The sequence below is a fragment of the Camelus ferus genome, chromosome 36, assembly GCF_009834535.1.
Source record: "Camelus ferus isolate YT-003-E chromosome 36, BCGSAC_Cfer_1.0, whole genome shotgun sequence".
NCBI classification, from domain to species: Eukaryota; Metazoa; Chordata; class Mammalia; order Artiodactyla; family Camelidae; genus Camelus; species Camelus ferus.
In genome coordinates, this window is record NC_045731.1 from 28,127,647 (window position 1) to 28,151,449 (window position 23,803).

The 23,803-nt window shown below is 34.5% G+C and overlaps 1 protein-coding gene across 1 annotated transcript in view; it reads right to left on the reverse strand.

The window, feature by feature from the left end:
• Positions 1 to 23,803, reverse strand: part of LOC102504920 (histone demethylase UTY) — a 50,368-nt gene that overhangs the window by 26,012 nt on the left and 553 nt on the right. The window contains exons 2-4 of the mRNA XM_032474179.1: positions 23,607 to 23,670; positions 15,677 to 15,785; positions 2,030 to 2,079 (exon numbers count right to left, since the gene is read on the reverse strand). Of these exons, the coding sequence (XP_032330070.1) occupies positions 2,030 to 2,079; positions 15,677 to 15,785; positions 23,607 to 23,670 (223 nt within the window). The remainder of the gene's footprint in view (positions 1 to 2,029; positions 2,080 to 15,676; positions 15,786 to 23,606; positions 23,671 to 23,803) is intronic.

Genomic DNA, 23,803 nt, shown 5'->3' on the forward strand with positions numbered 1-23,803 from the left:
GTCTAGAAATAAACCCACATATTTATGGGCAAGAGACCTGTGACAGTGGTGTCAAGACCATTTAGTTGGGGAAAGAATTTTCTACTTAACAGATAGTGCTGGGACAATTAAAGAGCCACATGCCAAAGAATAAAGTTGAAATCTTACCTCACACCATATATAAAAATTAATTCAAAATGATCAAGGATCTAAAAGTAAGAGCTAAAACTATGAAAGCTTTAAAAGAAAAAATGGGATCGTTAGGACTTGGATTGGTACTGAATATATGGCACAAAAAAATATAACAACAACAAAATATATGAGAATTCTTAACTCAAAACTTCAAAGATTCAAAGAATTCTATTAAATGTGAAAAGACAATCCAGAGAATGGGGGAAAACATCAGTAAACCAACCAGATACATAAATATGTAAATAACTCTACAACTTAATAATAAAAACAACTCAATTTAAAATGAATAAAGAATCTAAGTAGACACTTCTCAAAACCTGATGTCCAATTAACAAACAAAAAGATGTTCAAATGTTGCTAGTTGTGAGGGCAATACAGATGAAGTCTGAAGTGAGAAACCACTTTATACGTATTTGGACAGTGAAATTTTGTAAACACAGAACAAGTGTTGGCAAGCTTATGGAGAAAATGTGGTTTTTATACACTGAGTGTCAGAATGCAGCATGGTTCAATCACTTTAGAAATTTGTCTAACAGACCATCAAGAAGTTAACAGCCCACCAAATTCAACTCCAAGGTGTATTTCTGGAAAAAATGAAAATATGTCTTCAAAAAAAAAAAACATGTATACAAATATTCAAAGCAGCATGATTCATTATAGTCAATGAGGACAGACAGTAAATCTTTATCAAACAATAATGGAAAAAACAAAATGATATAAACTGTAAATTATAGCTGTTAAGAGGAATGAAGAACCATTAATGCATGCTATAGCAGAGATGAACCTTGAAAACATTAAACAAGTGAAAAAAATCAGTCCAGTCTAAGCAAATATATAGAAATACGAAGTAAATTAACACTTGCTTAGGACAGGGGTCATGGGGGATCGGAAGAAAGAATATACAGTCTCAATTTCATATGATAAAAATATTTAAAATATTCTGAAACTGTAATAAAGGATACACAACTTGGAAAATATAAAAATCATTAAATCATATCCTTCAAATGGGGCATTCTATGACAGTTGAAATATATTTTTATAATGCTACCAAAACAAAATTAATAGTAACATTAAATCTAAATAACTTAACAAAATATTTTTATATTAAGTCAACCTTCATCTTTGTTTCCTTCCACTCTTGAGTACTTCGTAAAAGCCAGCAACCCTTTTACTTACATTAGGAATCAACAGATGGGTTTTCAAAGTCTTTAGGTAACCTAAAATTTCCCCTGAAGATAACACAACACTATCTATAACTAAACTTCATAACAGTTATATATAAAAGTGATATTATGGGTTATATCCTATTACGGGATAAATCTGTTTTGTGGGACAGAATAATAATACACACTATTGAAAGCAATCTATTTAGCTACTTGTAACATGCTTGAGAGTATACATGCTTTTAAAAATTAATCTGCTAGTTTAACTTTACTGCTAAAACTGAGATATCACAGTGGATAATTAATCCTTATACCATTTTTATTAGATAGATTTTATCAAATGGATGGTTTCAATCCTCCCCAGAGTTCCAATCATAAAGAAACTGTATAAAGAGGGAATGCTCCTTAGCCTTATGCCTGACTCACTCAAATTCAGAATCACCATCATCCATCCTTCATTTATTTACAACAAACTTAAAAAGGGAATAATATTTTTACACTTGATTTTATTTGTTATTAAAATACCATACTTAGAATCTCTTTATAATTAGAAAAATACAAAGAACAACATATTTCACACAAAATAGCTGGCACAAGATACTATTCCCCCTTTCCATGTACCCTATTTAGATTAGTACTTCACACAGTTTGCCCCAAAATAAGGAAACAAAATTGGTATTCAAATGCATACTAACCTTCCAGTAGTCAGATTGTAAACTGTAGTATCTCTGATAAGCAGACAATGCTGAAAAAGGACAGACAGTTATTAGTCAAAGTATGTCCTATTTACAGTTTCATGTAAATTAATGAACTTAGAATACTCCCTTCACAGAATACACAAAAATAAACTCAAAACGACTTAAAGACTTAAACATAAGACAAGACACTATAAACCTACTAGAAGAAAACACAGGCAAAACATTCTCTGACATAAAACTTAGCAATGGTCTCCTAGGGTGGTCTACCCAGGCAATAGAAATAAAAGCAAAAATAAACAAACGGGACCTAATTAAACTTAGAAGCTTTTGCACAGCAAAGGAAACCATAAGCAAAACAGAAAGACAACCTACAGAATGGGAGAAAATTCTTGCAGAAGATGAGACTGACAAGGGCTTCATTTCCAGAATATATAAACAGCTGATACAGCTTAATAAAAAGAAAAAAAGAAAAGAAAAAAAGAAAAAAAAATCCAGTCCAAAAATGGGCAGAAGACCTAACAAGCAATTCTTCAAATGAAGACATATAAACGGCCAACAGAGACATGAAAAATGCTCAATATTGCAAATCATCAGAGAAATGCAAATCAAAACTACAATGAGGTATCACCTCACACCGTAAGAATGGCCATCATTCAAAAGTCCACAAACAATAAAGCTGAAGAGGGTGTAGGGAAAAGGGAACCCTTCTACACTGCTGGTGGGAATGCAGTTTGGTACAGCCATTATGGAAAACTACAGAGATTCCTCAAAAAACTAAAAATAGACTTACCCTATGATTCAGCAATCCCACTCCCGGGCATATATCCAGAGGGAACTTTAATTTGAAACAACACATGCACCCCAAAGTTCACAGCATTACTACATACAATAGCCAAGACAAGGAAACAATCTAAATGTTCATCAGAAGAAAACTGGATAAAGAAGTTATCTTATCTCTATACAATGGCATACTACTCAGCCATAAAAAATAATAAAATAATCCCATTTGCAGCAACATGGATAGCCCTAGACACTGTCATTCTAATAAGCCAGAAAGAAAAAACAAAAGCAAAAACAAAAAAAAACCATGTGGTATTGCATATATGTGGAATCTTAAAAAAAAAAAGAAAGACAAATGAACTTATTTACAAAACAGAAAAACTCAGAGACCTAGAAAACAAACTTACAGTTACCAGAGGGAAAGGGGGTGGGAAGGGATAAATTGGGAGTTTCAGATTTGCAGATACACTACTATAGATAAACAACAAGTTTATACTGTATAGCACAGGGAACTATATTCAGTATCTTGTAGTAACCTATAATGAAAAAGATGAAAACAATTATATGTATGTGTATGTATGACTGAACTATTATGCTATACACAAGAAACTGACACAACACTGTAAACTGACTATACTTCAATAAAAAAGGTAAAACAAAACTCACCTAAAAAAAATACATCCTATTTAAAAATCCACAACAAAGACATTAATATTTTAATATAAACTGCCCATCACACCTGTCTCTCAGCAGTGATATAGATAGCAAACAATTTAAACTTCATGGCCTACCAACTTAATCAACCTTGGGAATAATAAAAATTATAATGGAAATAAATGATTTACAAGATATTAGATATATAAAACCAACATCAAATCCTATCCTTGCATTTCAACAAATGTAAAATTTTCGCAATTAATTTAAATTACTTGATCTCCCTTATCAACCAAAACCAATGGAAATTTTCTAATGCTGTTTTTATATACTAAAGTGAACTTTCTAACTTTTTTCTCAAAATGCCATCATTTCCATAAACATAAAACTGCAGCTATAATAAATCCTTGTTTCTGACGCTTCCCAACACACATTCAAAATTAACTTGGGTTCCTAGCTTCAATTTAATTCCAAAATGGTTATTTCCATGCTTCCTAATCCATCTAAAGGCATAAAAGGTCTAGAATCACATAAGGAATTTCCTATCAGCCTAAAAGAAAGCACATAAGGTAAAAAAAAGTAAAAGAAAAGTCACATAATCACATTAGAATTTCTGGGAACATTTTTTAAAAAAATAAGAACAAAAAACTCCATGATTCCAATGGAATAACAATGTCTTTGAATTACTTGGTAAAAAGTTCCCCAAGGAAAATGTCTAAAAGGTAATACACATAGAAATGAACATTGCCTTAAAGTCAAAGTAAAATATTACAGTACACTACAGGGAAAGCAGACACATTTTAATACTCAAAGGATTTTCATATCTTGAATAATTATTTTTATGAATTTCATATATTTTCACAATAAGGCCATAGACATCTAATATTCTTTCATGAAATTAACCATAAAGAGTTAAGGAAAAATAAGGCTTAACAAGGGAAATTTGCTTTTTAAAATATTGTAAGATTATAATTATCAGAATTTCAAAATAATCAAATTTGTACTTAAAATACACTAGTATCTATAAGAATCATCTCATACAATACACCCCACTTCAAGTCTGAGAACTGACTAAAAGACTAAAACATTTGGTTTTAGAACAAAAATCTAAAGGAATAAATCTAATACAGGAAGTTATAGATTACCAGAGCAGATACTCACCAAGAAAAACCACCCCAGAAGCGTCACAGTAGGAAAGCTGAGAGCATAAAATTTAAGACATCCTGCACAGAAGATGCCCCACAATACTATCAGGTTTTCTTCTAGAGGCCCAATCAGATTCCCACAATGGGCATCTGAGAAAAATCTCCCAAATATTTCCGGCAAGAGGAAGGCAAAAGGAATCATTCTGAAATATTGCAGAGCACTCTGGTCTTGTAAACAAAGCCTGCTCTCAGGGAAAACCAGTTAACAGAAGCAAGCCTAACTGATTAGAAGAGTAAGAAAAATATCCCAACTCCAACATAAGAGGGAAGAAAACAACTGAGAAACTCTTCTTTAGTTTACTTTCCAAAAGCCTGATATCTAACAGAACTGTAGAATACTTCCCTCTACCCCCATACTTTATCACTCCATTCTTAAAGACCTTTAACTGGTACCCTATGTCCAGACACCAAGAGAAAATTACATGCTAAAAGGCAAAAAAAACCCAAAATCCAAAGAGACAGAGCAAGCATCAAAATCAAATGGAAGAAGCAGGGATGTTGGAATTATCAGAGAGAGAGTTTAAAACAACTACAATTAATATGCTAAGAATATCTAATACGTTAAGTAGACAGCATGCAAGAATTAATGGGCAATAGTAACCAGAAAAATGGAAAGCCCAACAATTTCAAGTAGAAACACTAATGAGCAAAATCACTAACAAAAATGATGGGATTAGGAGGAGACTGGACACAGCTAAGGAAAGGCTATCTGAAACATAGTATTTAGCAACAGAATCCTCAAAAACCAAAAAGCTGGGAAGATTGGGGGAAGAAAAGAACAGAATATGCAACAGCTATGGGAAAACAAGAAATGGCATAACAAATGGGTTACTGTACTACCAGAGGATAAACAAAGAGAGCAGAGGAACTGTTTGGAATGACAATGATTGACAATTTCCCCCAAGTGAATGTCAGAAAGTTAGCTATAGATGCAGGATTTCAGAGAATACCAAGCAGGAAAAATGCCCAAAGCAAAAAAACAAAAACGTAGCAGGCATATGATTTTCAAAACTGTAGAAAACAAAAGCTTTCAAAAGAAAATACAGAAAGAATCCAGGGCAGAGTGAAGGATAATAAATGAAATGGCTGCACTTAGGCTAACAAATTGCTTATTCTTATGCTTGCCCTTAAAACAGTAACTAACCTGACTAACCAGTTGCTATTCACAGCCCCAAGCCCATTTTAAACATAAAGCTTTAATTTTACTCTTTCTGCTTTATTCCGTAATTTAACGTAATAATCATGCTTAGTCTCTGAGTCGTTCTCCAGGAAGAGGGTCCCAGGACTCTAACCTTACAAAATAGCCTGAATTACCAAGGAGACCAAGCTGTGGGTACTTATTAGATAAAAGAGATCAAAAAAGTGACAACCACAAGCCTCTATAGATTGGTCACCTGAAGACATCATGATGCCACTCTTCTTACAAGAAGAAAATAATTGTTGATTGTTATCAATGCTTTATTGTTTAAGACATGGCTATATAATCTCCTTGCCCCATCCTCAACATGAGTTCACAGTTTTGAAGGTACTTGTCTCTGTGAGTCGCTTTTGCCTGGCAAAGTAATAAAGCTGTCTCTTTTCTTCCAAGCTCCAAGACCTGGTCTCTGACTTTTAATTTGGATCATCAGAGATGGAGGCCAATCTTTCAGCAACAAGAGATGGGAGTAGGGGGAACACCTCACCTTACCTACAGAAGAATAAAGGGAAGAATTATTCAACTTCTCTTCAGAAACTACATAAGCAAAAATAAATTTGAGTAGACTGTTTAAAGTGTTGAAGGAAAAAAAAAAACAACCAATCCAGAATTTTGGATCCTGCAAAATTATTACTCAAAAGTGAAAGTGAAAGAAAGCCTCTCAGGAAAACTAAAACTGAGGGAAACTGTTGACAGAAGAGCTGCCTGAAAAAAATGCTAAAAAAAGTACTTTAAAGAGAAAAAAATACATGCCAGAAACTTCAGTCTATATGAAGTAAGCGAGCATATCAAAGGAGAAATAAATATTAAATAAAATGTACTTTTCTTATTAAGTTATCTAAGAAATAATTCAAAATAGTAATAACAACATATCAAATTATGAATGCTTTTTTATGTCTTACATATACATATATAAATACACACATTAAAATTACATGTTTATACATAATTGAAATGAATGGCACCAATAACACAGGGAAACAAAGTGTACTGTTACAACGTACTCGCACTACAATGCAATGTTATTTGAAAGCAGACAGTGACTGTTTGTAAATTTCTATTGCAAACTCTAGGGGAGCCATTTAAAGTGGCAAAAAAAAAAGGGGGGGGTAACTAATGTCCTAATAAGAAAAAATGGAATCATTTAAAATCAGAAAAGTTAGAAAAAGTTGGAAGCAAAAATACAAAGAAGTAGTTCAACATGTGGAAACAGTAGGAAACATCGTAGATACTAATCCAATTATATCAGTAACTTCTTTGAACATTAATAGTCTAAATGCACCAAGTAAGATAAAGATTGGGAGAATGGATCAAAACACAGGACCCAACTATACGCAGTATCCAAGAAACTCAACTAAAATATAGAGACATACAAGATTAAAATTAAATGGATGGAGAAAATGCTACCATGCTAACATTAATCAAAAGAAAACAGGAGGGGCTATATTATTGTCAGACAAAGCGGATTTCAAAGCTGGGAAATTTACATGGGATACAGAAGGTCATAATGATAAACAGGTCAATTCTCTAAAAAGATATAACAATCCTTAACAAGTAATGCACCTAACAACACAGCATTAAACTACAAGAGGCAAAACTAATAGATTTGCAAAGAAAAATATATGAATTCACTAACATATTTGGAGAGTCCAATGCCGCTATCAGAAATAGATCCAGCAAGAAAATCTGTAAAGACACAGCTGAGCTCAACACCACAATCAGCTGAGTATAATGGATTATCAATAGATTTACTCAATGTAACAAGAGCAGAATACCCACTCTTTCTCAAGCTCAGATGGAACTTTCACCAGAATGAACCACATTTGGCCATGAAAACACACTAAAAATCTGAAAGACTAGAAATCACACAACGTCTGCTCCCCAATCATAAAGGAATTTAACTAGAAATTGTAACACAGAGATAGCTGGAAAACACCAAAATGTATGGAGCTTAAACACACTTCAAAGTAAGTCAAAGAAGAAATCTAGAGACAAATTTAAAATTATTTAAAAAAAAAAAAAAAAAAGAAAATACAACTTCTGAAACTCTGTGAGATGCAGCAAAAGCAGTGTCTACAAGATACTTAGAAAATTTAGAACAAGCAATGTATAAATTAGAGGGAAAAAAGAATTAAGCAATCATCTAAATTTCCATCTCAAGAAACTAGGAAATAGCAAATTAAATCCAAAGTAAACAGAAGAAAAGACCTAGTAAGAATCAGAGCACAAATCAATGAAATTCAAAAGAGAAAAAAATCTATGAAACCCGAAAGAACAATAAAACTGGTAAGATCTACAGCAAGGCTAGGAAAAAGAGGACACAATTACTAATATCAGAAATCAAAGAGGGAAGATATATCAACGCAAATCCATTAGACATTAAAAGGATAAGAAGTACTATATGCAACTAGATAAGGTAGATGAAAAGGACAAATTCCCTGAAAGTTATAATTCACCCAGATTTATACAAGAAGGAATATTAAGACAATACTCAAATTTATACAAGAAGGAATACAAGACAATCTAAATAAGTTTTGAGATCATTAGTTGTATGTGTTAATCTGATGGAGCAAATTGGGTGCCCAGAGAGGAAAATATTACTTTGGGGTTGTCTGTGATGTGTTTCTGGAGAAGATCAGAATTTGATTCAGCTGACTGATTAACGAGATGCATGTTTACCAATCATTATGAGGACCTGTACAGAACAAAAAGGCAAGGGAAAATTTCCCCTTCTCTTCTGGCAAGACATTTATTTTTTAACCACTATCAAATATCAGAATTTCCACATATGGAGCCTTCAGACTCTAACTATAATATACTCAGAAGACACGATTAAAACTGACATTTAGAAATGGGGCCACCTTAGGCTGTAAGCAAGCCTCTTCAGATTGAAGGCCAAACTGAGGACCACAGTTAAAGAATTTCTTAAACCCAAGGAATATCTTCAGAAGTGTTTGTAAACAGATTACCAAAACAGGAAGCTAACTAAACTGACCATAGTTTGGATCCCAATAAGAATTTTGAGAGGAACTTCCCCACTAAACGAGGGCAAGCAAAACATTCAAACACAGATGAATGGGTAAGTCAGTCCTTTGACATCTCTGAGGTAGCCACCCAAGTCTTTGAAGAAATAAAAGCAACTGTCCTGTTTTACAAATCTACACTTCATAGGATCAGTGCTGTGGTTCCAGAAATCATTCAAAACCCGCCAATCCTATTATCGCTCCCAAAAACCTCCTCTATTTGTCTTAAGAAGCTTGTAAGTATTGGAAAAAAATTTTTTCTTTTCTGACCTTAAGGAAACAAAAGTCATCCAATGAGTAATTTGTGTTTCTCCTCCTATGCCTTTGGGATGCAAATATTCTACCTATCTTCTCCAGGACACTTCTATTTTTTTTAAATAGACTTTATTCTTTTAGAGCAGTTTCAGGTTCACAACAGAATTGAGCAGAAAATACAGAGTTCGCACATAGCCCTCCCCACCCACACATATATACTCCCCTATCCTCAACGACCCTCATCAGTGTGGCGTATTTGGTACAATCAATGAACCAAGATGGGCACGTTATTATCAAAGTCCATAGTTTACTTTAGGGTTCACTCTTGATGTTGTACATTCTATGGACTTTGACAAATGCATAATGACATGTAGCCACCACTACAGTACCATACTGAATAATTTCATTGCCCTAAAAATCCCTTGTTCTCCATCTATTCATTTCTTCCTCCCTCCCTCCCCAAACCCTTCTCCAGGAAACGTTCTCTTCATCATCTTTTCAAAATGCAAAGAAAAGTGGGTAGGTAATTTGAACTTGGATTTGTCAAGGACAAACAGAAATCTTAAGTGTCCTCTCCATAAACAACAGTAACAAAGGGTTTAGCCACCTAAACAAGTAATACAAATCAAGTAATCTTGATTTGTTCCATCTGCCAGAAACACAATCTGAATCCCATTTCTTTTGTAACTGAGAGGTTCATATTATTTTACCTGATTCAAGGCTGGAATGGGAACTACGAGGCCTCTGTGTCTGTTTGGTGTCTTTGTGCTTATATATGTATGTGTTTGTGTGTGTGTGTGTGCGTGCGTGCGATGTGTGATAGTGCCAAAATTAATTTGTAAAGGAGCTCTATTTAACTGGCTCAAAGGCAATTAAGCACTCATATAAATACTAAGAACTATAAAAGAAACTGGCCAGAATGAATATCAGGTTCACACGACTGGGGGATATTCAGTATTGAACTGATACCTGATGCTAATGCTAGCTTAAGGATATTGACTTGATTAGTATAGACATATCTCTACAGTCAGCAACATTAAGTAATACTTTTTCTTAACCTAGGTTTACTAGAAATCAAGTAAGATCTTACTATTCCTGTTACAAAATTTATCAGCAAGAAAAATAACAACATAATGAAAATTAAATAGAGGTAAATGACACAGGAACTTTTAGGTAATTCTTTAGGAATTACTGTGTTTTAGGACTGTCTGCTTTAACGATAGTACCTCCAGATATTGGTAACCTGAAACTAAACTAAGTTAAATTATGAGAATTCATTCACTATCCCAGGTCATTTAAAATAGGATAAAACTGGAACATTAATTGTAAACCAGGTCTATGTTTACCCACCTTTTGTCCCTTCTTATGAGAGGGAAACTAAAAATACTTGGGTTTATTAGCATGTTTTGTACCACACTGAGGAAAGAAATTCTGCTATGAGAGGATACATATTTCTAAAGGTTAAAAATGTTCATAAGTACCAATCAAGAAATGCTGAGTTTACTATTAATTGTCTCTTGGTTTTCAGATTAATGTTGGAAGGTTAAGAAATTACTATATATAACTAAAGCTACTAAAATTATAAGGGAAATATTTCAGTATTCAAGGAAAGGGGAAAGTATATTTTCAGTGGAAGAGGGTATAAGGAATGGAAACACATTTTGTTAAAAGAAGCTAAAAGGTGTTTTTTCCCCTAGAGATGGTTGTTTCTGAATGGAAAAGAAAGTAAGGTGCAGATTAACATGGATACATAAAGTTGTGGAAGCTTTGTGGAGAAGGAACTGAAGAGTTTTGTAGACAGGATTGGCTAAGGTCGAATTTAATTTTCTTAATTTGAAGAAAATTCTTAATTTTAAATTTCTGAATTTAGCTTTCTAAGCAGACAGTTTCTTAAAATACTGAACTACTTTTGGTAACAGACTGGGTGAGTTTCTTTACAATTAAGTGACTTACAACCCTGAGATCTTTTATTCTCACTTCAGTTAAATGAATGGGTATTGCTTCAAGGTGACCTATGATCCTGTTTGACCAGGTGTTTCAAAACTTTTAGATATTTTTGACAAACTTTCCAAAATATCAAATTCTAAGTAAATTCATGTGACCTCTAGCTAACTCTGAGGTTTTCCAAAGAGTCCCTGGAATATTTTTAAGCATTTGTTTTCTCTCCATTTCAGAGAGGAATATTAAACAAATCAGACTACTTGGCATGTTAAACTACATGGGAAGCACTGTCAAATGAACAGCAGTCAAAATTAACTTGTATCATATGGATAAATGTTATTAATAAAGATACTCTAGAAATTGTATGGAACTCCTAAAATTCTGGTATGTCCTAGTAAATGATATTGATGCAGGAAAACGGATGTGGGGCATGCAGAGTCATATCCCAGGTCTCAGTTGAGGCCCTGGGACGTGCCCTGCCAACTGTGGGTCCTTGGCTTTGTGCATGAAAAAAATTCAAAAGCAAGCCACAGTTGAGTAAAGGTAAATTTATTTGGACAGATACATACTGCACAGAGTGTAGGCTGCTTAAAAAGGCCAGAGAAAGGCCACAAGGTATGGGGGTTGGGTGTTCAGGTTAAAGTAAAAGTAGGTACACACTTCACAGAGTGCAGGCCATCTCCAAAGAGGGGGGAGCGAAAAAGACAGTGACGAGGCATGGTGTTGCCTGTTTTTATGGGCTCGGTAGCTCCATGCCCACAAGCAGGAGGACCATTCCAACTACCCTGGGGAAGCGGCTGGGAGTCCCAGGAACTGGGCCACTGCCCACTTATTGACCTTTTGTAGTCAGCCTTGGGACTGTCATGCACCTGTGGGCACGTTATTTATCAAGCTAATATGTTACAATCAGCATATAACGAAGCTCAAGGTCTAACAGAAGTCAAACCTCCCATCGTCTTAATCCTCTAGGCCAAATGAGAGTTGAATCTTCCACCATTTCGGTGTTAACTATTGTCATTCCTTGAATGGCTGTGCCCTGCCCCCTCCTCTCTTGTCTCAATATGAGTAATAATTATAGTTATTATTGTCCTAAATTGTTGTAGATCACAGTAGTTACTAAGTTTATTTGTAAATTGCACTGTAAATCAGGTCTTTGATCTTGACTTTAAGTTTTTTACCATTTATAAAGTTACTGTTTTACTTTAATGTTTTTGGCAAAAGTGCTTAAGTTTTGACAAATATAGGTCTTTGATCTCAGGTCAAATCACTGAACTGGGTAAGAAATTACTCAGTGGAAAACCTGATGGCTTCATAAAACTGTTAACAGAACATTAAGATCAAGTATAGCCACTTAGGGCTGAGCAAATTTATAAGCATGGTTATAATTTGGGGGGTTTGCCTGCAATACTGGACTGGTTTTTACTTTGTGCTTTCAGGATATAAGGAAACTTTTAAATTACACCTAAGAAGGACTTATCTATTCTTTCTACCTGATACATCCAGAACTTAAGAATTCTTAGGTTCCCAGCAGCTTTATCAAGTAGATAAGGAAGGCCACCTTCAAGTATGGGAATGGGAATCTCAAAATACTTGAGGGACCTTGAGAAAAGAAGAATTCACCCAAATCTGTCATCCAAATCTACAGGTATCACAGGGGCATTCTGTGGCACATTCCTGGAGTAGTTTTTCTAGCCCTGAGATTTTTTAAATTTCAATCTGAGATTCTTTATGAAAAGTTCCAGCACAGCCAATTTAAAAGTGCCTATGTGATCAACAAATTGTAGACTTATTTTGCAAACAAATTAGTTTGGCTTTATCTGTTAGAAATGAGGGTAATTTTAGAGAGAAAAACACTGTGTTTCAGTGGATATTTGTTAATTAAGTTCTGTATTTACTATGACTAATTTCCCAGACAGCTCTTTGTTGTTTTATTATTGTAAAGTTGTACTGAATTATTAAAAGGACACTCTAAATTTGTTTCTAAAACTTATCACAGTAATCTAATTTTGAATGAATACTGAATTTGTCATGACTAGCAGACTATGCATACTGGAAAATATATCAGATAGAGGACTCTACAGCCACACTGGAAGAGATAGTATCAGGCTTCTGCTCCTGAATGAACTGCACTCCTGTTTCTGACAACCAAATTCAACCTAGACTAGCACTATCAGATCAGGATGAGAAGATGAGACGAAGACAACATCTAAAGCAGAGAGACAAAGTCTGTATACAGAATGATTACTCTGACAACTCTATATATTTCTTTTCTCTACTCATTTCCTTTAAATATCACTAGTTTTAACTAAGTTATAATCTCCAAGAAGGTATAAATGGTATTGTTAGTAAGAATAACCTACTGCAGTGAAGGTCATTTTCACAAGGACTAAGAGTTTCATTTACCATTTATAAAGATCCTATATTACTACTATCCAATTTATAGATTAGGAGAAAGAAGTTCAGAGAGCTTAGGTAAATGTCAATTTAAAACAATTTAAAATAACTAAGCTGCAATTGTAATACACATCAAATGCTCTATGTGTCTCAGTATATCATGCTTTACCATCTCAGATCAAAATGACATTTCATTAGTGAAGTACTAGATTAATTCATGAAGGGTAGCAGAATATGCCACCCCAAAAAATGTCTATTTGATATACGGATTCTTTTGTGCTGATTTTTTTAAAAACAGCAAACGTGAAAAAAAACTCAGGAAACACAGTAGAAGTTAGAAGTTATCCTACTGTAATGGAAACTTACATTTATTTAAAAAGGAATCTCCTTTTGTGTACCTCCCAAAACTAGTAAGAAAAGGATTATTTTATATCACAAGAAACTCTCGTCAGTATAGAAGGAATCAACTTAAATTCACGTAACAAAACTGTACCCTTGATAATGATGCTATTCTTGGTCAACTTCTGTATCTGGCTTCCCCTCAACCCTAGTAAAACTTTCCTCTTTAGCTGAGCTTAAACTGGTGGCTTAGGTATCTCAGAAAGCTACTCAGTGTACCTGAGTTATCATTGATATACCTGAGGTTTGCATGTTACCAAGCTCTGTAACAAACTTTGTAAACAAGTTTTTCTCTTATCTCTTATGGCGAGATGTCTCAGCCAAGAACCCAGAAGGATAGAAGTAAAAATATTTTTCCTACCTTGTACTTGACTAAAATCATGGCAAACAATTAAATCTGCTGCTAAAGCACCAGAATAACATACCACCAACTCTTCACTCTAGTCCTAAAACAATTAGCCAATTGTTATTTCAGCTAAATACATTAGCTGACAATCATAACACATCCACTCACTCTCTACACCAAGATGTTTACTAACATCAAAACGTTAACATATTCTTGTTTATAAAGACAGTTTTTCTTTAGTGTGGGAATTTTGCCCATTAGAGATGCAGAAGCATTTTTCAAGGTGCTTTTAACCAACGAAATGACTGATGGTCTTAGCATTGGTAAAGTATGAAAAGCACACATCTTGAAAGATTATCTCAGGTTATTTATCTCCACTTATTTCTGAGAAGAAAAATATTGCAAATGATGAAAAACATGTTTATTTAACGCTCAGTCTTAGAGAAGATTATCAGTACTTCCAAAAACATCATGGATAAAGACTGTATTTTCAAACTTGAATGGAAAATTTTAAATAAAATCAAGAATAAATCAAATGATAACAGTGTTATTGTTACTCATAAGAGTTACTTTTGACTCACCAGACCTTAATTCTAATGAGATGACTTACAGGATGCCTTTAGGTAAGCCTCAGGATGGGTAAATGGGATAAAGGATAGAGATTAAGCTCTATATTAAACTCCTGAAAACTTAGATTTGACGAGTTCATTAGCTTTCTGGTTGGTAAACCCAATTCCTCCAGGGCAGAAGTGTCTGAGCTTGGGAAACTTTCAGCTCTCATCCTATGTATCTCTTGATTTAGCTATTCATCTGTATCCTTTACAATAAATTGGTAAATGTTTCCCTAAGCTTTGTGAATACTTCTAACAAATAATCAAACCCAAAAAGGTAGTTTGGGAACCTCTGATTTACAGCTGGTTGATCAGTAGCACAGGTGACAACTTGGACTTGCAACTGGCCTTGGTCATGGAGTAGCCAGGTGGGACTGAGTCCTTTACCTGTGGGATCTATGCTATCTCTAAGTATAGTGTCAGAATTGAGTGAAATTTATAAGATGTCACTGAGAACTGGAAAACTGCTTGATGATGTTGGAAAACATTTCAGTGTTACACTTTCCAGAAGTTCCACATTTGTATTTATAGATGTAAGTATCAAACAAGGTCTCCTTTTGTGATAAGGTTTTAAAGAAACATAGATTTTCACAAGAGTAAGCAAAGCAGCAATACACATGTATGCTGTTACAAATTTTACAGAATGATCAAATTTACTGAATGTTTACATGGAATGACAAAATTTTCACATTTCATCTACTTGCTTCTAATTTCTTGTTTTGAATATGAGCTTAGAGAAAACCAAAAATAGTAAGTACCCTTTCTAAAAGGTAGAAACAATTACATTTTTATATGATGCAAACATAAATCAAGCAGAAATTTTCAAAGAGAAAAATGTTACCTTTTGAATAATCTTCCAATAATAGGTTGAAATGACCTAACTGACAAAAGAATTCAGACTCCACTTTTCCTTCAGCTGTTAAGATTAAAGATTCATAGCAGCGAACAGCCTAAAAATAAGAAATGTAAATATTAAGAAAAAGGCAAAATACTACTGCATCCTTTCTGAGAGAATGCATATATTACTACCTGATATTATTAAAGAAATCAAAACAATCAATATGTCACTTCTACCACAGACTCTAGATTAAATTTACTCAGAAATCAGAACAGTTTAACAATATTCTAATTACTTATTGATGCAGGAACCATCACTTATGATACAGCTGCTTTCCTATAGTAAAAAGAAAACAATAAGACCTGCCAAATAAGATAATTTGTGCATTCCTTAGTAATTTTCTTTGTTGCAAATCTAAATTATCACACTTCAATCTTTCTTCACATAAAACTACTCAAACACAAGCAGAAAGAACTTGACTGAATTTTGGTATATGACTTTTGAACATCTGAAGTGTGGCAAGTCCAAATTGAGATGTGCCGTTATTACAAACTATACAACAGATTTCAAAGACTGCATACAAAATGTGTAAAATATTCACTAACAGTTTTATGTTAACCATATAACAGTATTATGTTGGATACAGTAAATTAAATAAAAGGTCTTAAAATTAACTTCATCTCTTTTTTTTTTTTATATTTCTAATACAACCAATTATAAAACTTAAAAATCACATATAATACCTTGTGCTTCACAATACATTTCTGCTGATCAAAGTTGCTCAATAATAGCTATCATTTGTACTGATCAATGAAACACTAGCTTTTAGAAAAACACACACAATTCAGTGTATTCCTTCAGACAACTTTGTCAATTGTTTTATTCTTAATACTCATTATATATTTCACACATACTAATTCTAGTATTATCCCACCCCAAAATACACAAACACATCCCCTCATACTTTTTTTAGAGAAAAAAATAATAATAATAATGAATCAATTTTCTTAACTTCAGAAGTCTGCAGAAAGAAAAAATGAAGATTTTGTATTACATCAGAAGAACAGTGTTCTGGAGTTTCTCCGCAGAGTTGTCACTAATGATTGAGAAAATTTTCACATATTAAGGCATGAGAAAGTTATTCTGGCTTATTCATTGTTTTGTTAGAGCAGGTAGATACCTAGATATGAACAGAAAAAGGGCGACACAGACCAAATGGCAGGAACTGGCCAAAAAAGGAGGGGCACAGGGCAAATGCAGGAAACTATATATTATGTGAACAACAGGGATCCCTGAGCAGAGAAAGAAAAGCAGGAATCTCTGGGCTGATAAGTGGTCACACATTCTGGGATGACAAGAGGCCTGGAAGCTGACAAAGAAAGGTGGGAAAAGGCATGAATCTCCAGTGTTCAAATATAACTTTTTGCTCATTATGCCCTCATAACAATAAAATTAGCCTTACAGATTAGCAGCACCCATCATGCACCAATACCATGACACTTTAAATCCAGGCTATATAAAGCCCAAAATCCCTCTTCCCTTTGGGGAAGGCAGCACTGGGATGGAGAAATCAGGGGATACCACACCGAACCGTTCCTCCCCAATGAATACTCCAACCACTCATTTTTACACCCTGTGTAACTAACCTGCAAAGAAACTCAGGGCAGCTGCTCACCTGAGCCTGCCACTCTCCCTTTGAGAGTATACCATCTACCCCTTAATAAAGTCCCACTCTACTTTCATAACCTCCACATCTCATCTCTGAACTCTTTCTAGGACAGGACAAGAAACTGGACACCAATTACATCTACCAGTAACAGAACAATTCCCTCTGAAAGAAATCTGGAACTAGCAGAGTGACTTCCACGTATTGATGAATGAGAAAAGACCCGCACTGAAATAGACAGGAGGGGCTGAGACACAATTTCAACATAAACCCCATCCCCAGAGTGGTAATGCAAAAGAGAGAACTCACAATTACAGCTTCTCTCAGAGAAACAAAGGGTTTGTACACCACATATGGTGCCCAAATTTTTAAGGAGTCCTCCTAAGACATGGGCCCCAAAACATCTAGCTTTGAAAACCTTCAGGACTTGAGTCCACAAAACCCACAAGGTTTACACAGACATGCTATTGCTTAACCACCCCCCACAACCTCCAAGCACTTAGGCAGCAGACTTGAAACATCCCTTTTTTCCAAAAAAGAACCTATCTCATCTTTATAGCAGTGACCTGAGAGGAAGGCTTCTAAAATAACACACATTAAGGGGCTTGCTTGTATGACTGCAATATTCTCCAAATGTAAGCAGAAAAGGTAGGAAGTCCTGGGGAAAGAGAAACAGGCATGGCTTTCTTGACCTATGAGAAGCCAATGTGATTTAAGCCTGGACACTATGCTTGTCCTTGAAAAGGTCTCAGTAATTAAGGATATTAAGGAAACAAAAGAACACAGGAACAAGAGAAGTAACAATTCCAAAGATGATGTTGACATTTTCTGACCCTAATGACCTCAAGTCAACTAATGTTTGGACTTTGTCAACCTTAACCTCAATTCTACGCTGAATTCTTTACTCAAGCCCCTTCATGGCAATACACATACCTTCAAGCTTAAAATTTCCCCTATTTTGCAGATACTGCTCTGGGAAAGATCCCACTTCTTCCCCTTACTTGCTACAAGTAATAAAAATTTCCTTTTTCCAGTCACTGGGTTGGTTGTGTCTTCTAGGTTGACACCTATCAAAGGCAAATCCCATTTTCAGGTAACACATTTATTTCAGAATAAAGAGTATAGCCAAGATAAAGAGAGTAATTTGGTGATAATAAAGAGAGCTAATAAAAACGCCAGGCAGATATAACAATCCTGAACTTTCTAAACTAGATTCCTCAACTAAACAAAATACAGGGAGCAAAAGACAACTGAAATGTGAGGTAAAACACAAAAACCAACAGTTACACCCAGAGAATGAAACAGCTTTCACTCTCCATGACACAGAAACACATTCCCCCACAGCAAAAAAAAAAAAAAAAAAAGAATTCTAAGACTCAAAAACACTGTCAACTTTACCTAATTCACATTCTTGTTTAAAATAATAGTACAAGATGCATCACTATGCTCTAAATGAAACAAATAATCACTAAGAAACACTATCCTATTAAGAGCTATTCAAACTTCAATTTGTTAAACTGATCTTTACTGTGAAGATTTTAAAGTACTTTATACCTTTCTTCTTCACTCACATTCTAAGGTCTTTGTCTTATGTCACTCAAAGGATGATATGCTCCCAAGAGAAACGAAGGGTAGCAGAACATGCCACTCCAAAATACCTTCACAGAGGATGATTCTGAACTGATCATTCTTGAGAAGCTGTAGACACCAAAAAATCTGACACAGAAGTTGCCCTTTTCTAATGGATATTTAGAAGGGAAAACTCAGCTTACTAGGGCATCTCCCTCTCTGTACCAGGAAGAGGAGGACTCTTAAGTCACAAGAAACTCTCATAAACAAGAAGACCCCAGACTTGAATCTTTATAAAAGGCTTACCTCACTTATCAAGCTTTTCCTTCTTAACTGACCTACCACGCCCAACGTCTCTTTCGACATAAGTTGTCATTGGTACTTATGGTAGTGTTGTGGTCATTTTGCAAAGTTTAATTTTCCTGGGTATCTCCCATATGTAGAGGAGGCATACATGTTATTAAACCCCTTGTTTCTCCTGTTAATTTGTCTTTTATTAAAGAGGAGGTCCAGGCAAGAACCGAGAAAGGTAGACAAAAATGATTTCTCCTCCCCTACAGTAGAAATATCTGTGTTATCTCTATATTGCCTGCATAAAAAAATTTTTAAAACTTACATTTATCACACTTAAGTTTTTATTGCTCTGATTTATGATCTCAATTTATAAGCCAATATCTTGAAGTTTCAATGCTAGTTTATATACAGCAATCATTAAATAACCTACATTAACATCAGTCTACAAACACGTACATAGGCCTTAATCTGTCAATTCAAACAATCTTAAGGGTTTCCTTAACACAAATTACCTCTCTAGATACCTCATTTAAAAAATATTAGTTCATTTAGCATGAGCTACAAAGAGCTGAAAGCATTACTACCTGCAATGCAAAAACAAACTTTAAAATAAAAATCATGTAATCAATGTCCAAGAAAATCTACATTAATTTCATAGTTGGCCAAGCACTAAAACTTCATTTTGATTTAAAGAGAGAAGGCGTATAAATAAATTTCATCACCCAAGTCACAAAAATTCCTATCAGGCAAAAAGTTTTATTCAGCACCTTAAGTAACGGCTGTCAAATGTTTCCCATTTCATTTGATTATAAAAAGAGCTATTTCGTTTTTAAGAAGAAAACCAAAACTAAGAAAGTTCCAATTTATAACCTGCCAGTTCTGAGCTCCTTTCAGATATGAAAGCTTTCTAAAACCTCTTCTAATCTTTATTACTGTATTATACCCCAATTTTATATGAACATTCCCACATAGTGCCTATCCAAGACCTTGTCCAGTAACATGTAAACAATGAAACTGTAATTGTTTAAGAAGACAACATTCCTAACAAGAAAACATTGTTTTAACACATCAAATTAAAGGTTTAATTTCTAAATAAGGAAACATGACATTATTTATCTGGTCACCTTTTTAACCCAAACAACGACCTTCTTAAAACAGAAATGAATGTATGCATGAATATCAACAAACAGAAAGTATATATACTATAAGATTATCTAAAACATTATCGTTCAAATATGAGTATTTATTTAAAAACTTATGAAACTATTTTAATAAATATTTCCCCAAGCAAGCAAATTAAATTTAGAAAAATGCATGCTTTAATCAATTTTAAACTACTTCAGCTGGTTGGTATAACTCAGTGGTAGAATACAGTCTTAGCATGCACACAGTCCTGGGAGCAGTCCCTCTCTCTCCTGCACCTCCATTAAAAAAAATTTTTTTTAATTACTTCTCATACTCAAAAACTTTTAAACACCGACTTTTCTAAAAATCCCTCACGACAAAATGCATACATTGACAAACTGTCAACAAACTAGGATTTTCCTACTAAACTTTCTATGGATTAATAGAACTACCCCCCCAGAAAAGTTTCAGTATCAGTATACAGATGAGACTAAAAATTGACACAGTACTTCTAAATAAACACAACAGCAATGGGTAAATTGGCAATAGTTAGATTACATTCCCAGACCTCCAGCACTACCTTAAAGAAACAGCATTTTAGTAACATTCTGCCAACTAAAGGCTTGTCATTTGATTCTGAAGATTGAGTCATTAGCCATGGCAGTCACTTACCTTTAAATACACTCTGAAAGTAGTTCAGGGTGGAGATAAGGAATAAGGCACTCTGTGCTCTGGGATAACTGACAGAATAGGCGTTTAAATAGGTATTTTCAGAATATTTTATAAACCCAATTTCTTGCATCTTTCCATACTTAGAAAATCACTAAAAATAATTAACTAAGGTATCTGTGCCTCATGGCTAGCAGTAAACCTCCTATAAATGTATATGATGACCTCCCCTCTTCCATATTTGGAGCAATTCCTGAGAGCTGAGAGGCTGTCTCCCAAGCTAGAGTCCTCAAGAAGTCCACAAATAAAACTGACTCTCAGCTATCATGCTGTGCATTTTTTATTTCAGGCAACAATTATATTTCAACCACTGTTTATCAACATAAAATCAATCCAAAACATTTTCTAAATTCCAATGAAAATCATTGTTGATAATTTTTGTTAAAAGGTCTGGTTAATTAATTAAAATACACTCTCATTTAAAAATAAGTTAAACATATATTACCCTAAGATTAAATGTTCGCACTAGTTAAACTGAAACCTATTTAAGGTAATATGACAATTCAAAAATTCTGACATTTGCTATTTATAGCTAATATTTTTAAAGTATTACTAAAAATAATATACTTACTACTTTACTTTTCATTGCAGAACTCTCAACACTGTATATTATATGGCAATCTTTAAAAATTCTTTAAAAATATTTTAAAATTCTTACATTCCAGAGTTTCAATAACTTTTTATAACAGTTTTAATGGTATTTAATACTATAGACACTAAAAAAATTTTTTCAATTAGAGACAGAGAAACTAGCCAAAGGGAGAAAGCACCCTTTGAAGCCTAAGAAAGTTGAGGGAAAGAGATACTAACACAAATGCAGTGTTTGAGGAAATTTGATATCCAAGTTCCCACCTAAATATTTCACTGGTATTTTCATTCTCACAAAGAAGCAGTCGAGAATTACAAGAGATAACAGAATACTACCCAGTACTTAAAAGGAACAAATTATTGACACACATTACAATGTGGAGAAATGTAAAAATTTTAATAGTTAAAGAACCCAGACCAAAAAAGGGTAAATTTACATAAAATTCTAAAAATGTATTTTTATAGTAACAAAAAGATGAGTGAACATCAGTGGTATGGGAGAATGAAGAATAAGAGGAAACTTCTAGAGGTGATGGATGTTTATTACCTTGATTGTGGTGATGTTGTCTTGAATACTCTCGTGTCACAGCTTGTGAAGATGTGCATGTTAAACACAGTTTTATTTTTAAGCCAATTATAATGGAGCAATATTAGCTACATGATTAAAGTTTAATTCAACCTTATCAAATGGACTTAATGTAGTGAAAAGTATTCACTTTAGTTCCTGGTCATTAATTTCCTTTAAAACAAATATAAAAGTGCTATTAACGGTAAAAGAAATTTACAGTAACAGTAATTCAAACTACTGACAAGAATTCAGGGCAAGAAAAATTTCTTAAAAGTAAAAATTACTTAATACTTCCTTCTCAATTGCAGGACAAACTATGACAAATTGACAGCTACAGATTTCAACTAGAAAAGAAAATAATGGTAGCAACATTTGTTGCACACTGACTAATTGGCATGAAACCAACCGACAGCAGAAAATATCTTAAGCAGGTTCTGCACAGGAGATACAGAAGGACAGAGACTGAGAGTCCATGGCCGTTGTGCAATCGTTTACGTAAGAGTAAGTAAATGTACTACAAGTTGATTAGCACATTTTAGGTTTACGGATATTGCTGTAATGCTTGGGAACGACACAAAAATTGTACTTTCAAATAGCAGTGCTCAATTTTTATTAAACACCATCGAGCTACCGGTGTAGACGCTTAGGCCTACTGACCGCTACTATTTCCCTGTTTATATCTCCTCCCTCCCGCTAGGCTCCCCGTCATTTCGCTACCATTTCCCGCCATCTTGGCCGACACAGGAAGCCATTACTAAATAACAGTGCCAACAACTCTTCACATAAATAAACAAGGACAGCTCCCTGATCTCTGAGATGGAAGACACAAAGCTGCAGAAAAAAAATAGTAAGATCATAAAACGGCATTCATGGGAATATTTCTGTACCAGGTAGACTCAAACAAGTAAGCAAATCACTTAACTTCAAGTCGAACACATACCAGTTTTCTGATCAAACACCAAATACAAACTGTTCATTGGTGTAAAGTAATTGAAAATTATCCACTCTGAGAACAGGGATGTAAGAAAGTGTAAAATGTGTACCGAAAGTTAGGCATCACGAGCCGACTGCCAAAAAATAATTAACACGTCAGTGGGTATGTAAGTCGAAAAATATTAAAAGGGCACATTTTAACGATGCGTGGTGCTAAAATTCAAACATCATTTCCTGAACACAGTGCCCCAAAACTACTGTCGAGCCTGGCCTCAAAACAGCGTCTATGCTTCTCAAGTTACAACACAGGATTTCCCAAGCTAGGTAACGGAATTGTGGAAAAAGGAAAAAAAATAATTTTCTTTCGAGGCCAGAAGGAGCGCTGACCGGCCTTAGGCGCCTGGTAAGTCAAAGACAACAGGGAGCGAGAAGAGAATACCGTTTGCTCTCGGTTGCCTTACCTTGCCCAAGAGGGTCTTCGTCCTCGCCCCATCTTCGTGAAGGCTCATAAACCCAAAGAGGCGGCTGAGGGAAGAGATACAAGTGACTCGTTACACTAGGATAAAGTCAATGGCGCGTCTCTTACGGACCCCGAGGGCGAGGAGGCAGCGGCGGGTTAGAAGGCGCCGAGATCAACCCCTGCCGCCACTGGAGGAAA